The 18314-nt window shown below is 33.2% G+C and overlaps 1 protein-coding gene across 4 annotated transcripts in view; it reads right to left on the reverse strand.

Moving 5' to 3' along the window:
* Nucleotides 1-18314, reverse strand: part of emb (exportin-1 emb) — a 60205-nt gene that overhangs the window by 10738 nt on the left and 31153 nt on the right. For all 4 annotated transcript variants that reach the window (XM_089245625.1, XM_089245627.1, XM_089245624.1 and 1 more), the window contains exons 16-27: nt 14938-15094; nt 12695-12774; nt 10592-10675; nt 10361-10495; nt 8538-8642; nt 8214-8399; nt 7985-8110; nt 7744-7815; nt 7303-7378; nt 4597-4689; nt 4330-4464; nt 4058-4226 (exon numbers count right to left, since the gene is read on the reverse strand). In XM_089245625.1, coding sequence (XP_089101751.1) covers nt 4058-4226; nt 4330-4464; nt 4597-4689; nt 7303-7378; nt 7744-7815; nt 7985-8110; nt 8214-8399; nt 8538-8642; nt 10361-10495; nt 10592-10675; nt 12695-12774; nt 14938-15094 — 1418 coding nt within the window. The remainder of the gene's footprint in view (nt 1-4057; nt 4227-4329; nt 4465-4596; nt 4690-7302; nt 7379-7743; nt 7816-7984; nt 8111-8213; nt 8400-8537; nt 8643-10360; nt 10496-10591; nt 10676-12694; nt 12775-14937; nt 15095-18314) is intronic.

The following is an 18314-nucleotide window of genomic DNA, read 5'->3' on the forward strand; positions in this document are numbered from 1 at the left end:
TCTCCTTACATTTGATATTGTAAATAATATTCTTATCGAACCATGGAGGATATTTTAGAGTTAAATTCTTTCTTAATGGTACACACATATCAAAAATTGGAAAAATGTAGAAGTAAAACATATGAACAGCCTCATTGACATTAGTGCACAAATGTAAAAAATTCCAATCAAAGCGACAAAAAAAATTATACAAGGAATGAAAGTCAGCTTTTTTAAAATCATAATTAAAATCCTTAACCAGTTTGGTAGGATGACGCTCAACAGAAAGTTTATCTAAAGATATCAATAATGCTGGATGGTGGGTATCTTCTTTTATAAGAGGAAATTCCTCCCGGTTGACCGACACAGAAAAATAAGGAATAGATACCAGAACCAGATCAAATATTTTTCCAAACGAGTTAGTGATAAAATTACATTGAATTAAGGAATATTGTTGCATGAAGTTGAAAAGACTAGAAACATATCTCGATCGACCATCATGCAAGTCATCAAAACTAATACTCCAATTAATTCCAGGAATATTAAAATCCCCAATTATAATTAAATTCCGCTTATCATCATTGTAAAATCTATCGAAGATATTATACAATTCACAATAATACTGAAAGCCACAAGTTGGTGAACAATAAACACAACACAAATATAAGATTCTGCCACCATTGCAAAATATCTTAACACAAGTTATCTCCAAGTTATAATCAAGAGCAATAAAACTAACTTTAAATTTATTTTTTGCTGCGATAAGAACACCCCTCCTCTCGAGGAATTTAGATTACTGCAAGATCAGTCACAGCGAAATACACAGTATCTATCATCAAACATTTCACTATCACATATATCTGATATAAGCCAAGTTTCCGTTAGACATATAAAATCATGGTTGCTGGAAAGAACTGAATTTTTAAAAGATGATAATTTAGTTCTAAGGCCTCGCACATTTTGATAATAAACAGATATCTTCTCTAGTCAATTATTATCGTTTAATCTCTGTTCCAAGTCTGAATTAGTGTCCACATTGGCAGACTTTTCAATTTGAGATGTATGTAATTTCCCATAAAAGGGAGAAATAATGGAACCTTCAGGCCAGAGCTCACCATTTAATAAAATGTTAATGTCATCTTCATTAGCTTCAATATGGAAGGAGGCGTATGATTTATATTTCGTTTTCATCTTGGTGCACGTGAAATTATTAAGGTTATTAGAATTCAAGAATCGAACAATATCCTCAGTTGTACTATCAGGACTTAATCTGGACAAAAACACAGCTGATTTCTTAGAACGATTAACCACTCCCTTAAGAATCGAAGTTTTACTTTTACCATTTAAAATTGGCTTGCGAGCTCGAGGTGTATTATCAACATCAGAAACTACCTTAGGCTGAGTTGAATTATTCCGATTAAATGTTGAGGCATCAGATTGTTGTCTATTCCGTAGAGCGTGACCGGAAGTAGCATAACCAGGTACAGAGGTTGTATCTTGTAACGATTGCGGTGACATTTTCATTGATAAAGTCTTAGAGAGTGACAGACCACAGGAAGATCCACCAGTTACTTCAGTATTGGATGACAATTTAGCAACTTCCATTTGAACCGTTGGAATAATTTCAGTAAGTTGTTCAACTTTGCTCAGTCGGTTCTCAATTTTAAGAAAACAGCTTTCGATTAAGTTCGATAAAGCAAGAAAATTAGAGCTGGCATCGGGAGGAAAATTAGAAAATTATCACCACTATTAGCAGAAAAAAAAGATTGATTTTTCCCTTTCAATTAGATGCGCATCTTCATACATCTTGGTTAACCCGGAAGATAAGAAATTGAAACGTTCCTTATTAAAAGATTCAGAAGAATTCTTATCACACATAGCAGAAAAAAAACTGCACATTTCCTCCAAGTACTCATAGAATTTACCGTTGAAAGAGTTTCTACTCAGTGATGGCAGAGGGCGCTCATCAGACATCTTTCAATTTCCTTTGACAACCCAACTCTCGAGTTATATCTGCAACCGAACTCACGAGTCCGCTCATGGTTCACCAGTGAACGTAAATAAGCTCACAAGCTCATAATAAGTAAACAAATAGTTCCAGTAACTTTAGACTTACACTTTTAAGGTCCTCTGGTCTACCTCTAGGTGTGCCTTTTGACCCTTTTTCTCCTCTCGGTGTAATACTGAGATCCTAAGTTACACCCCGTGTGGTGTTTAGATATCCACTACACTTGTTAAACACACACAATCACATCTTTCACACCACTAATGTGGATGAAACGCCGTTCAACTGCATCCTTCAAAAAAGTTATATTAATTTTTCAAATTAGAAAGTACCGAACATTAATTTAGCACAATATAAATTAAGCCGTCCTATAAAACTTCAAAACTGATTACACGTTTAAAATACACACCACAACGACTTATTCAGATCGAAGCGCAAGAGCGAAATTTCGTGCGACCGCCTTATCGGCTCCCGAATATTCATAACATTTTCATGGTTGTGGCACAGTCACCCTTGTTTTATTACACAAAATTATTTTTCGATTACAGAGTATTTTCTATCATAGCGATTACCTGGTGTACAATACTTTTCATCTCTTCTCCCTCCCCTCACCTCTTCTCAATATTTTTAAACCCACCCAATATTATCTCAATAAGTTCCCTTCTTCACCCACAGAGCTTCATAATCTAAAATGTCGACACTTTCCCCTATACATTCACATAATACTCATCATGTGTTTTTAAAAATGTGTTATAAAAAAAGATGCATGTAAGCTAAGTAGCTGGTCATCTCAGTTATGACATTTCTAGTTTGACATAGTTTTACTTGCATTAAGAAAAATATTAATAACTTTCTTATTCGACCATTTTCATTCTGGATAATCTCATGCAACGCCCACTTTGGGAACCACTGATGTGTATTGATACCTTAGTTGACAAAGTTGATTGGCTTCAAAACATTAACCAGAACACAATTTCCTATAGCTATGCCAAATGGAAAAAAAAATTACTCATTATACATACTGCCTGAAACCAATTGGATTCCCCCACCCCCCAGCATTAATTATACAAATGTTTACCACTTTAGATAGAAATCAATAGCATAAATTCAAATCATATCAGTAAAATCAATCAAGTGTCTGAAAAAATGTATAAATGTTCTGCATATCATATTCTCTCATAAATTTTCAAAATTCTTCACATATAATTAACCAAACACTATACACATGCTGTATTCAATTTTATAACATACCGCATATAAGCCTATTTTTTTTCTGCAACAATACCAATAATGAATTTTATGAATGCAAAAAATACAAGTGTTGAACAAAGCAATTTCAAGACTGCTTACACCAAATGACCAGGGCTTGCCAAATTAGAAAAAAATATAGGTGCCAGCCAAATTTCTTGAGACAGTTTTTTTTTTCTATGAAAAAGTCCTAAATAATAGTTTTGTTTTTACTTTTCGAGGCTTGATAATCCTTTTAGGATCAGGAAAAGACGTTCCTGCTTTTTTCCTACATTAGATGTAGGGAAAGACACTATTATGAAATCAGAACATTTTGTCATCCTTAGGATTCTTTTTTTCAAGCACATATAGGAAATTTTAGGCACCACTACAGATTTTCTAGTTGCCATGGCGACTTGGCACATGGGATTTGTCAAGCCCAGTAAACTATTGAAATTTTCAACATAGTGTCAGAGTATATTACAAAAAAGCTAGACCGAATATTGGCTTAGACCAGGGCTTGACCAATCAGAAAATAATTTAGGTGCCAAGCAAATTTCATAGGAGCCAAGCATTTTCCCCTACAAAAACGATCCAAAATAATGTATTCTGTAACTTGTCTGGGATTTGTGTACTTTTTTCCACACAATGCAAACATGCTGCAATGTAATTTCTCAAAATTTTTGTCTTATGACTCCATTTCAGTTACCATACACAAAAAAACCCAGACACACATTTAAGTGCGAATTTTTTCAGTTGCGATGGTGACCAAACTCTGGGATTTGTCAGGCCCTGGCTTATATACTAAAAATTATTAACAGCAAGATTTGCAAAATTAAAACTCACTCTGTAAGGTGCACAAACGCTGTTTTTAACAAGCGAGCAACAAACTCCTGTACGTATACAATGTTTGGTTGGCCATTAGCCTGTTCAATTGGGCTAAGAGGAACACTAATCTTCCCATTCTCAACGATGCTGAACATATAGGCAAGGATATTTGCTTGCATTGTCAACCCTGCAATAATCGTAAAACATTTTTTTTTCAACTGAACAAAACAAAATTGCATGTTCTGGGAACAAATATGATCAAATTATGAAATAAAGCAAATCTCAATTACCAGCTGTATGAGAAGGATCGGTAACGACTGAAAATAAATGCTGGAGGATATCAGTATAATATGTTTGATAAAAACTCTGTGATGCAGCTTCTTCTTGTGCAATATTCTGCAGCAACTGGTACAATATCAACAAACCTGCAATGAAAAATTCAAATGTCATTAGTAAAAGAAAGAAAGCATAATGCAGATACACCAAATGTCCTTTAAGGGAGTTGAATATGAGAGCATATTCTACTATCTCAAATTCAAAACATGAGAGGCTCTAACCCGTGTCTGCAACATTCCTCATAATGTGCTTGAATGCCCAAATAATGGAATCCAACACTAGCTTGAACTGTGGAGCCGGTATGTTCAGTAATGCTAAAAAAGAAATAACGTTACACGTCTTATTCTTACTTTATTTAAATAAAAATTAGCAACTATGAAACTTGTACAAAAAAAAAAAAAATCTTTATGCTATCTCAAAACAAATTTTGTTAATTCTCAAATTCAGGGTTCCTACAACTTTTGACTGAAAGATTTCCCCTGACTTTATCAAATATTTTAATAACCAAATAAAATTCAAAACCAAATATTTTTTAAAACATCAAATTGATACAGTATCATCCTTCTCAAAAGTTGAATGTTATACAATAATACATTAAAAATAAAAAGAAACCTTTTATTAGGATTTTCATTTGATTAGACAGCAAATAAGTTAAATTGAGATATGCATAAAATTACAATGTATTTTTTCCCCTTAATCAAGATGTGCACAAGATTGGATTGAGAGTGCAACTTTTCAGCATGTAAATTATTATTATTTTTTTTTTTATTTGATTTTATTGTATTTGATTTCTTTTTCAAAATAGTGTTCTGAAATAGAAAAAATTTTAGTTGATTGGACAAAGAAAACTTATTAATAAAACTGAGGATCAATGAAACACTAAGAACCCTGTGAAAGAAATACAAAATCAAACATTAATGGAGAGAATAGCTCACAAATGATAGATTTCCCGAAGTCCAGAAAAAAAAACAAAACTGATCTGTTCTACAGCTAATGGTAGTTCAACAGTTAAGGCTGCTTTGAAGAAATATTTTGCTGACCTTGCGAGGTGAAAAAAAAACTGGTAAAAATAAGATGATTGCACTGACACAGTAGTTTCAAAAGTTAGAATTTCCAGATAATCTGTGGCAATGTCACAAATTTCCTCTTCTTGAGATCCCCTTTCTCTCTTTTCCTTCAAGAGCCAGACTTCTTTTTTTTTCCCCAGGAATACTACGTATTACATACGTATTGTAATTTCAGTTAAAAAGGTACTAGGCAGTCTCCAAGCCCTACAATAGGTAACTGGTATAATAAAATATTAGGTTTTCTTGAATGGATGTAGACCATTTTGGGGGTTCCAGAAAGAGGAGCCAGTTCGACGATTTTCTCCGTAATGGTAGACAATGGCATTGTTCCCCTAATTGCTTATGTAAAATCAATGGAAAAGCAGTTGAAAACTATCAGTGTCTCAGCATGGTTCACTATCATTCCCATCCTCAACTCTTCTCAATCACTCTCTCATCTCCTTGTCCCCTTCTCACATTCTTCATTTTTGACATGAATATGTCTGTTAAATCATCTGACAATACTGGGAGCATTCGCAAAAAGTTGTGTGACAAAACTCTTTAAATACTCACAGTGGAGGATCATGGTCGGATATTCTAGTTCTATAAGTTTAAACAATGGTTAGACATTGCTGCTAACAGCAAAAAAAAAAAAACACTGGATTGAAACAAAAAGAAATTGACTTTTTTCAAGTAATGAAAATTCATCTTATTCATGAATAAAAAGTATGAGTAAAAGTATGCAATAGTACTGATTTTCATGGTTTTTTCCAGCATTTAAAGCATTTTTATTGTTTTTCGGATAATTCAAGTTTTTCGATAATTTGAAGTGGCCTCAGTCCCATCCAACTCGGATTATCAGGACTCTACTATATATTAACTACAATGAAAAATCTGGCCCAACAAGTGAAGAAAACATTTATAGTAGAATTAATTATACATTGCATGTATCCCCATATCAACACAATTTCTAAATTTGTGAAATAAGTGTGAATGTTTGATTTTTATGGAATTTCTGGTAAAATATGTTCAAAATGTAAAAAAAAATAATGTTCAAAACTTCCTTAATTTATATTACTTGATGTTAATATGTTGAATGTATATATATTCTCAGTGATCCCCCAATAAACCTCCCTTTTCCCCCAACAAGCTCAAATATTTAAAAATCTGGTGTCCAAATTTTATGAAGGTAAACAAGAGTGGAGATAAAAAAAAAATCTATAAAAAATATAGCTGTAACACTAATTTTTTTTACAAATTTTTTTGAACAAATATTCCAGTGTCCAGAAATTTCCTGACTTTCTTGTCCAATCCCTGACTTTCCAGGTTGTAGGACCCTTGTAAACGGCTCCCATTATCTGTAGATGATGAGCATAGTAGGCTGCTCAATTGCTAGCTGCTGATTCACAATACAGAAAAAAAATCCTTATCCTGTGCGTACAGGAAGACCCAATTCCAATTATTCATGCAGCCAAAGGTTTAAATTGACAACAGTGAGTAGAAAATAAGTTAAGCCATGCAATAATTAATACTATCACTCAAAAGTAAAATGTTCTTCAAATTCTTGACACTTTTGAATAGAACCAATTTTATTTAGTTGTAATTGAAAACTCCACATAATCAAATTTTTAAATTGTGTATCCCCAATATAGGAACATTAAAACGTAAAACCAAAGATTTGCTGAACGTAAGCACAAAAATACAATAATGAAAGCAATTAATTTCTATGCAATCAATTTTTTTTATTAAATAATAAATGTAAAACTAGCTTTATTGTTATTTTTCCATGCTTTATCCTGAATTTATGATAAAGGAGCATACAATATTCTATTTTTAGATATGATCTATGAAACTTCCTTAAAAAAAGACATTTGAACTTACCAGGAAAACAATGTGTGACTGCAGCTTGTAATAGTAGGAAAAAGTTTGTCCTGTGTTCTGGAAACTCTTCAAAATCCTGAAATATACACAAGCATGTATATAATAAATACAGGATTTGGCATCTATATCCCACACCTCCTTCTTCCCAATACATTGTCTCCCTCATGCCAAAAACAAAGCATGATTGTGTAAATTTTCACTTTTTGGGTTTAAAAGTTGGTTAGGTCCCTTATTTTGATATCTAAGTTTTGCTATTGTTTAACCCCCATTAAAAAACGTTATAAAGCATTTTAGAGAAATGACACTCAGAGTAACATGGGTAGAGTAAACATTCAATTTTTCACGTTTTGGAGATTTGCACACTCATGTTTCTGGTATGAGGGGAAGATATTTAAAAAACCCCAAATAACACTATTGAAAAGGGAAAAAAGTGGTACACACCTTGTTAATCATATCCAAAGTACATTCAAAAACAGCATCAAATATCTTTGGGATCTCTGGCGTGATGTGACTCTATAATAAAAAGGTACACAGAATTTGTGACTTTTTTTTCACTAGAATAAATTAAAACTGCCTCTGCAAATATAAAATTTTAATAATCATTCATGTCGACATGATTCTATACTTGTAATCACTATTTAATGCAGATACTACAGAACCATAATAAAAATTAGAAACTTACTTCAAGTCGATTGACAATTGTGGCCATAGTGGACAAAACTTCAGGTTCACGGGCTGCTGGAACTGTACATCTCTGGTAATCAAAGAGGACAGCATCAAGCAATGGTGGAATGAAGTTATCCAACACCTAATGATGAGTAAATGAGTGAGAATGAAAATTGAGACTACTTTATTGGTTTTTTAGAAAAAACTGGATGATAATGAATAAACTTTGAAAATCTTCAACAAACCATTTGTGGATCTGTTGACCTATTCATCCAACCAGATATAAGCTTCAGCGTTTCTTTTTTGACTGTCCTCATACCCCTGATCAAAGGCTGCTTTGTCACACTTTCCCCATTGACAGCTATTGCTGCACTTATGTTCTCACTCATCACCTTGTAAACATTCAACATGTCTAGATAAATGTGACCGAGCTGAAAAGCGCAATGGCACATATTTAATAAAACAAGCTGCTTATATAGTGATTGCATAACTATCGATAAATAATTGTACCCGAGGGCACAAATTTAGTTTCAAATATGTCAATCAAACACGATTCAATAAATAAATACCTGAATGACATAAGGATGACCAAGAGCTTTACATGCTCTAACATTTGTTTTCAATATGATTCCAAGCTGCTTCACAGCATCAGGATCTTTAAGGACATCCACAGACTATAAATGTATAAATAAATAATCCTATTCATTTTATAGATAATCATATGTATATATTTATACATATGATTAAAACACAAATTCAATACACATTTTTTTAACATGCAGAATAATATAACATTCTCTTTTCATCAATATCTTAAAGCTCTGCAAGACTGCCAAACTATTTAATAAAAGTAAGTATTCAAAACAAAAATTCACAAAAAGAATACAAACACACACAGCATGTTAAGATATTCGTGTAAGTGGTGGCCACAATAGTGCAGTGCATACAAATCACAGATGTGTTCTCACTGTGATTTTTTTAACTGATTTTTTGAAACTATTAAGCAAATTTATAATAAAATTTCCACACATTTTTGGCTACATATTTTTAGAAAATCATGTGTACCATGAACTACTGATCTAACACTGATCTGTGAGCAGGGTTAAAACTAGAGTGGGCAACTGCCCCAGGAAGCAAACTTTAAGGGACTACTCCTGACTGAGCATGCACCTCGTACACATTCCTCTGAGGAATTTCTAAAAATCGGTATGTGTCAGAACATGTTATGCGAGATGTGAGTGTGTATATGCAGGGCCATAAAGTATGAGTTGTTTGAATTGTGCTTTTCATGTTATTGCTAGCGCTGTGATCTGTCTTCAATATTTTGAAATACAGATGGTAAACGCTTGAATTTTTATGTCATTTAAGTATCATGTTGAAGGTCTGCCTGCTCTCTACGAAGAAAAACTTTAAGGGACTGCAAATCTTAGGAAGAACAAAAAACACTAATATAAAATTATAACATTTTAAAATGGGGTGCAGAAAAATAACATTTGTCTCCACTCACAAAAATTCTAGTAACAGCCCTGTCAGAATTTGTGACCTTCAACAATGTTCCCAACTGGGAATCAGTTTTATTTATCAGAAAAAAAAAACATTTTTCGTTCATGAAAGCAGTTGATTTTTTTCCCCAACATGTGAGATTTGAAACTTAATTTGCAAAACAAAGATTTTGATCAACACAATTTTTTTTTAAAACCACCCATTTTTGAGGAAGAATAAAATCAATAAAATATTTTTTTTTGTTTTCAACTTTAATGTTGTTTCTATGAACATGGGCAAGTCTAGAAACCATACAGAGAATTTTTTTTTTTTCATGAATTTTTTGATCGATATGTCTGAAGAATCAAAAGGGGAAATAAAAGGGAAAAAATGTAAAAATAAATGTAAATCTGAATTCAGTAGATAAAAAGTGAATTACATAAACAAAACCTGAATTCTTTGTACATTAACCCAATTTAATTATTAATTCTGCCATGGTTTAACAGTGAAAGCAAAAAATATATATATATTAATCTGTTCTTGTTTACATATAGCTAGGTGTAAGGCCTATTGTGCATGTACAGTCTATGCTCGATTTTATGAACCTCCAATTAACGAACTGGATGTTTTAACAAACTAATCTTCTGGCCTCGAACAATATATTATTTCAACAATCGTCAACTTTATTATGAGGAAAAATATTCTTTGAATAAATTAATTATTGAAAGATAAGCTATTGTTAATTAAGCAGCGAAAGTGATATAAAAACATTAATAAATTCATATCAAATGTTATGAAGGTATGCAAAAGTACACATAAAATTATGAATTAATGATTTTTCTAAATGAAGTATTATTTCGATATAAATTAAGATTCTTGTTAGATTTATATAGTTAGCAAGAGAACTAACTTTTGTTGCCTGACGTATAATGTCATCCCAAACATGGTTTGGAAGGAGCATGTATTTCTGAATGAGAAGTTCTTGCACAGCGGTATCATTCTGAGCTCCTATCATATAGCCCACAGCCTCATAAAATGTGTGAACCTGAGAAAAAGAACATAATTCAGTTTTCTCAAAAAAAATTAATCAGTTCAATTTATGATGGGGGATGGGTAAAAACACACATTAAACAAGTTTTACCTGTTGAGGCTCTAAATCACAGATAATAGTATTGACATTATTTAATATTTCCTCAATGAAAGGCATCACTTCTCCTACTTGAATCTGAAAAATACATAAAGAAAAAAAATCATGCATTGGCATAAAACCGAGATATGTGAATGTCATTTAGAGTAGTGAATTTTCCTCAACTAAAGTAATTAAAATTTATATTATAATTATTTCTGATTAAAATGAAATTTTTTTTTCTTTCCCCCCCCCCCCAAATATTCCAATCTGAAATTTCCAGGTATACACAACATATAACAGAGGTTCTGAACCTTTTGTGTCAAAGTAACATGTAAGCCACAGATCTCGTTCCAACAAAAGGATGGCTGCAGATCCTTCTGCAGAATAATACTCTGTATACAGGGTGAGCATGACACTTTCTGCCAAATGGAAGGGGGTGATAGACGAGTCCAAGTAAAACAAAAAACCAGACCAACCTTGTTATATCTCGAACCCTTTGAGTTATGGCAGATAATCTATTGTGGAAAAAAATGTGTCAGGTCTGAAAAACTTGAATTTGTGAAGTTTCTGAAAGACTTACACATAAACTGAGCCCATATTTGGAAAGAGCAGAAGAAATCACATGAAGTGACACCAATTTAATTGAAATATCTGAATTTAATGGCAAGCTACAAGCACTGAAAGATTGAACACGTTCAAAATCAAATTGTTGCCAAAAATTTTAATCATCAATTCCACAAATACCTTTGTAGCTACAATCGGCAAATTTACTTGTCCATTGCACCAGATATATATCTTAAAGCTCTGCAAGACTGCCAAACTATTTAAGGGAAAACTATTTTTGCAAAAGAGAATACAATAATAACAATAAACCATATCAAGGATCTAGTTCAGGAGAAATGAAGTCTTTTGTTTGCAATACATAACTGAAATCAGTGTTTGTCGAAGTAATTTTAGTAGGTTTTGGCAGCAATTCGATTTTCCACTACCCCAATTTCTCAGAGCTTGAAGCTCGCCATTAAATACAGGTATCCTGTAGATAGAGGTAATGCCACGTTATAGGATTTTTTTCTGTAAAATCAAATTCTCACAAAAATCTGTATCTGCTAGTTCCAAATTTTCATTGAATATCCACTTAGACACACAAACGCTAATTTTAGTGATGTATTGAGAACAAAATGCAAAATTTCTCTTGAACCAAAGTACGGATATGGTTTACTGTATGCACTTTCGAAAGCTGGTGCAATGGGCAAATTTTTGGTAAATTTGACCGATTGTAACTGCACAGGTTTTTGCAGAATTGGACAGCAAAAAATTTGATTTCAAACTTCTCAACCTTTTAGTGCTTATAGCTCGCCATTATAAATACAGACATTTCAATAAAATTGGTGTCACATCAATTATTTTCTGTTATTTCCAAATATTTGCTTAGTTTGCATTTAGGTCTTTCAGGAACATAGCAAATCCTGGTTTTTCAGACTTGAAGTATTTTTTTCATAATTGATTATCCCCGATAACTCAAACGGTTTCGGATAGGACAAGGTTGGTAGGGTGTTTCATGTTCCAGTTGGACTCGTCTACCACCCCATCCTTTTTATTTGGCACAACATGTCAAATTCACCCTGTATAGTAATGTGAAAGCAATTAGCTTTTTCTCCTCCAGGCTTACTGACCGCCTGAAATATCTACCAAGACTCCCATAGTTAAAAACAAAGGCAAGGAAAGAGAGAGAGAGACTTAAGTGAGAGAAAAGTCTGGTTTTATCCCCCTTGCTTTATAAGTGCCATTACTTCCAGTTCCTTTCTTATATATATTATACAATTTAACAAACCATGATACTTTATTATGTCCCATTTATTTTTTGAGAATCTGTATCAGGTTGGCTTATTGCAACTGCATTTGTTTTAATTACAATACTGAGAAGACATCTGCCTTTCTACAGACACATGCAAAACAAAATGCAAACATATGCACAACAAAAATTTGATTTTTTTCCAAATCTTCTTCACAAAATTCTGAGAATTAAAATAAAATATTTCCTTAAGGTTATTTTTTCAGTAAAGTAAAATTTCCCTTATGCTCAAGGGTTTATGTAAATATCTGAATAAAAATTACCTGAACAAAATGTCTCCGACACTTCTGTGCAATTTTGATGAAAGTATCACAAGCCATATCTTGAACGCCAGCATGAGTTTCTAGGAAAGGTCAAAAACTAGATTTTTTGTGTTTAAATAAAGCATTAAAGGAGAAGCTTCATGAAGCTCCATTGATATACAATGAAACTCTTATATAACAATGCTTAAGGGACTAGAGAAACATATTATATAGGATTTATTTTTATAGATGGGATATGTTAACAATATAAAAAGTGTACCAAGAGCAGAGAGTAATATAATGTGGACGATTATCGTTAATAAGAGAGTCTTTATATGTGAGTTTTACTGTATTAAGTAAAAACCCGAAGACATGAATATACAAATGATATTCCAGAAACAAAAAATTTCATTAACTGAGCTTTGATGAATTGCTTGGGATTGTTTATGGGGGATACTAAAATAACATAGCAATCAATTCAGTGGTTGAGCAACACTTTGTATTGTAAATGTGTAAAAATTATTAGAAGTCTTGACAAAAACATAAATCACACCCTCATTCCTCCAAAAAATGTTCAAATACAGTATGTTTTAAAACGTATTAACAAAAAATTTTTCACATATTTGCTTGTTTCACAACTTTCTATAACAAAACACAGAGCATACAAAAAAATTAGGGTGATGCTCATTTTCTCTCAAAGTCATTAACACTTTAAACAAAACTGACAAATTTATGGTGGTCGCCAATACACCCGGATCATCATTACGATTGTCGCTAGACATTGATGGTTCATTTCCCACAGCAGTGCCTACAACTACTAGTTCTGGGAGCACATCAAAATCATCACTAAGGTTTGTACAGTGATGAAGCACTGTACTGAGAGAGGATGTGGCGATTACCAAGAACATCAAGATCGTCAAGGCCAGACTCTCTTACAGAATGACAAAGTCTCTAGAGAGCACTTGGGAAAAATGTGTACAGCTGTCTCTCTAACTTGTGTAAATATAAATGCAGTCTTCCCTCTGTATTTGTGGATTTCATATTTGCGGTCTCCTTCCCAGTTTTCTGCGAAAACGCTGTTGCAGTGCTAATTCTTGTATAAGAGCAAAATATAAATTGTATGTGTTAACTAAACATATTAAAAACCACTCCTGAAGTTTTTGCTAGTGTTTGAGTCTTGTATATGCCTTCTAACTCCACATCTAGCATTCAGCTTCTTGTTCAGATATAATGCAAACATTTATAGCTCACTAGACACATTACTCAATGATGATTGTGCAATCGAAGATGCAAATGCAGGAAACATCTTAAAACCATGGATGAATTTGAATTTCACCAATGAAATTAGCATCATTGCTAGAACTGTAAAAGCTATAAAAAGATGGAAAAATCTCATATTAGAAGAACTTTTGGCCACAATGCGTGCCCGAGGACAAGTCCATTTTTACAGAGCAAGCCAAAAAAAAAAGTTATGAAAGATATTGTCATGTTAACGAAACAGGTGGATAGAGAAGGGTTCAAATCGAAGCAATACGACATGATGATCAAGATTAAGTGGATGACAAGTTTATCATGAGCAACATAGGCTTTATAAGTTTAAATCAGCAATAAATTGTTTCCACGACATAGACCCATCTATGATACATTTTTTCACATGTAGAAAAATTGGAAGAGAAAGCCTTGTTACTCCCCATACCCTTTATTTCTTTTAAATCGAACACTGTCAAGGTTCTATCGACTTTAGTCAATTTTAGCTATTGTTCCTGCCGAGAGGCGGGATCATATAGGAAATTACCATACTCTTAAAATTAACTGAAATGAAGAAAAGGGCTAACAGACATTACAATAATATTCTTTTAAGAAAGCATCGCCGAAAACCACTGGATGCCTCTTCTACTTCTGCCACACAAGCCAGATACGAATAAAATGTCTAACAAAGGACAAGTTAATGGTTTGTGTCATTCTTGGATATTCACTCCGTCCCCTGCAACCTAATCTAAACTAATACAGAGGGACGACTGTATTATCAATTGGAATGAATTGAGTAATGTGAAAGCAAAATGTTCTTTTAAATATGTGAATGATTACGAGTAAATGCAACCTACAGCATCAATACCCGTGCATTCAATTTGCATTGAAATATATGTACAAACAGCAAATTAGAAAGAAAAAAAAAAAAAGACTTAAAGGGGAGTGACTAATACATGTAGGAGAAACAAATAAAATGTGAAGGAAGCTTAATAAAAATTAGATCAATATCTTACCATGCATAAACTCGAACAGCTTGTTAACAACTGTTTTTAAAAACTTCCAGTGTGCCCTCAGAAAACGAGGATACTGACCCACAACGTACATGATATTAGATGCTATTATGGCCTTGTTATCTTTACCTCGTTTTTGCTCACAAAGACCAAGCAGATCCTTAAACCAAAAAAAAAAAATTTTCAGATGATAATGAAAATTTTGTTAAGCATTTGCAATAAAAATTTTATCAACCAAGCTTGGAAAATCATAGCAAATACAGTAGGCTCTCTCAAACTCAGATTCATCAGGACTTAAGTGATTCTACAACTTTTGTTCATTTCCCAAATTTTCATATTCAAAGCAGTAATATACCTTTTTGAGCCTTTTGATTAATATATTCTTTGAAAAAAAATTAATAAAGCAATATACAGTGTGGGGCAGTCAAACCACACTTTCTATAAGTATTAAAAAACGTAAGAAAACATTTTTTTTTTCACATTTAATGCAACAAATTTTAAGAGCACAAATGGAAAATAGTACACAAGCAAAAAAAAGTTTCACTAGTACAGCCTCCCCATTTTCGGGGGTACTAACAGTTCTTGCACTACTACCTCTTTTTACTGTTTGACCCGTTGTTTTCAAGTTGATAATTACTGTATGAGACTCAGACAATGTGTACAAAATGATGGTCGCCATTTCCCTGGAGTTATATTCAAAAAGTGAAATTTCTTTGCTTGTACAGTCTGTCCCCCCCCCCCCCCGTATTCATGGTTTTTTTTCTTTATTGGAAAAATTTTTTGACAACACTCAGCAATCATCGTTCACGTGTTTTGTTTATAAAATTTGAGTTGTAATTGTTTAGGATGGCTCATTCTTTTAAATGCTACTAATAATGCTTTGAAAAGGTAAATAAAAGTGAAACCTTGACAAGAAAAATTGGATATATTGACTATGCTTGGAGAAGTCAATATCTGCTGTGGTCCACTATTACGGAATAAACTAATCTACGGTGAGATATATCAGGAAAAAAAGGAAAACTGAAATTCGTTCAGCCGTAGCGGCACTCGTGGCGTCAAAACTTTGCAGCGCCTATGGGATCCATGTGTTTCATTCACGTACAGAAAATGGTGTTTTTTTTGGTACAAGACTGACACAAAAATGTATTCCAATTGATTGTAATACTATAACAGAAAAGGGGAACAATTTTATTCTTCCATAAGGAGAGGGTTGGTGAAACGTCTATTTCATCAGAATTTTATGCAAGTAAAGGTTGTTTCATAGGTTTAAGAAACAATTTGGATTGCGCAATGTAAAAAGCACTGGCGATCAAGCCTCTGCCGATCAGGAGGCAACTAGAAAATTTCCAAAGACTTTGTAGAAAATTTTTGAAAAGAAGGGTTATGCACATCAGCAGGTGTTTAACGCTGACGAAACTACACTATTTTGGAATAAAATGCCGCAAAGAAGTTTAACAAGAGTAAAAAAGTGAACCCCTGGTTTTAAGGCAAGTAGAGATAGACTTACTTTGTCCAAATGCGAATGGGTATATGATAAAGCCCACCATCATTTTAAAATCTTTGAATCCGTGAGCACTAAAGGGAAGGATAAGCCAAAGCTCCCAGTATTTTGGACGAATGATGGACTACCAAAACACTTTTCCTGGATTGGTTTAAACGGTTTTTCGTTCCGGACCTTGATAGTGAATACATGCTAATTGGGTTGACCGAGGAGGAGTCAATGCAGTTGACTGGTCCTGAAACTGAAGCAGCACCAGATGAAGAAGATCGAGATAAAGAAGTAGAAGTTCATCACAAGTAACATAGCGGAAGGGAATCACAAGCTCAAATCAGCAATAGACTATTTTCATAACATAGATCACTGTATATTACGTTCTTCACATGTAGAAAAATTAGTAGAGGAAGCCTTGTCAACATACTCCAACATACTTGATGATATGAAGAAGAGGACACTGCAAACATAAAAATCACAACATTCTTTCAGAAAACATTTCCAACAATCGCTGCACCCTCTTTTACTTTCCCTTCTACCTCTGTGTCACCCTGCTCTTTCTCATGATGTTCAATAAAGATATACAATAAAAAAACCTCATGGTTTCTGTTATTCGCGGTCACTCCCGGAACGTAACCCCAGTGAATACGGGGGACTAACGGTATATTAATTTCTATTGGGACTCTTATTTAGGATAAATGCAAAAAAAAAAAGTTTTCATACTTTTTAATACCAATAAAAAGTGTGGTTTGACTGTCCCATCCTGTATATGCATATAGAGGAAAGTAGCCTAATTTGAACCACCTATTGTTCTCAGAAATAGGAATTGATTAGTACATTTACTTGATACCAGAGGGCAAGGCAACTGAAGTGTGCATAGCACATTTTTTATATTTCCAGTCGCATTCTGTCGTGGTATGGTTGCACACTACCTTTATTACAGCTATTTGTTACTGTTTTCCATCACCTTTTCTTAAGGCTTAAAAAACTTGATTCAGAGGAGAATGCTGTTTTGTGATTTACTGTATATTTCCTAACCCTTTGATTGTATTTTTAGTTATAAGCAATTAAAATATATCTTTATGGCTGTAATAAGCTGCTATTTACACAAAATGGTGATGTTTCCTAAATTGAACCAGTCAATGTTGCCCTATTTCGACTGGTCTAATTTAGGGATCTAAACAAAGAGATCATCTGATTTTAATACACATTATAATTATATTCTAATTCAAATGAGAGGTTTCAGTGAAGAAAGGGTGGCACGATTTTTTGACTTTTTAGAAAAATTTGTGAACAAACAAATACTAAACTATTCACGAGTATTTAACGTTGATGAGAGTGGCTACGCCACAGTCAAAAAGGAATTCCAGAGGATAATGGGCACAAATGGGAATCACCAGATTGGCTCAGCCACCAGTGACCCAGGAAACTTTTGTGGAATCGCTTTAAACTGTTTCACCTCTACCTCAGGCTCCCTTTCCTTAAAAAGTAACAAGATTCTATGGGGCTAACAAGCACTCCATACAAAGAACAGCTGCAGCAAAACAAATGCAAAAGTAAATGTAAGAAGCTGATTTTTAAAAACAACAGGAACATTAATGAGAGGAAAAATAAAATGGCAATCATTATCATGATCATTCTTCTAGTTCAGAAAAGTTTGAAACTAATGATTTGTCTTCAAGAGATGAAGATTGCTTTGGAATTAAAAACTTGATAAATAAAATAAAAGTAAATGACTATATCGTAGAAGACTTGAAAAAAATAAATATTTTCGATGTTGGACAAGTCATCAAAGGTAAGAGTTTGGGAGGTATATAAATGTCCTACACGAGAAAATTGAATAAAGTGATGAACTCATTTATTTTCAGTGCTGTGCCTGATATTTTGA

This window comes from Pholcus phalangioides, unplaced genomic scaffold, assembly GCF_987345545.1.
Source record: "Pholcus phalangioides strain wild (caught in Gottingen) unplaced genomic scaffold, Ppha-v1.0 ptg000016l_1, whole genome shotgun sequence".
Lineage (NCBI taxonomy): Eukaryota > Metazoa > Arthropoda > Arachnida > Araneae > Pholcidae > Pholcus > Pholcus phalangioides.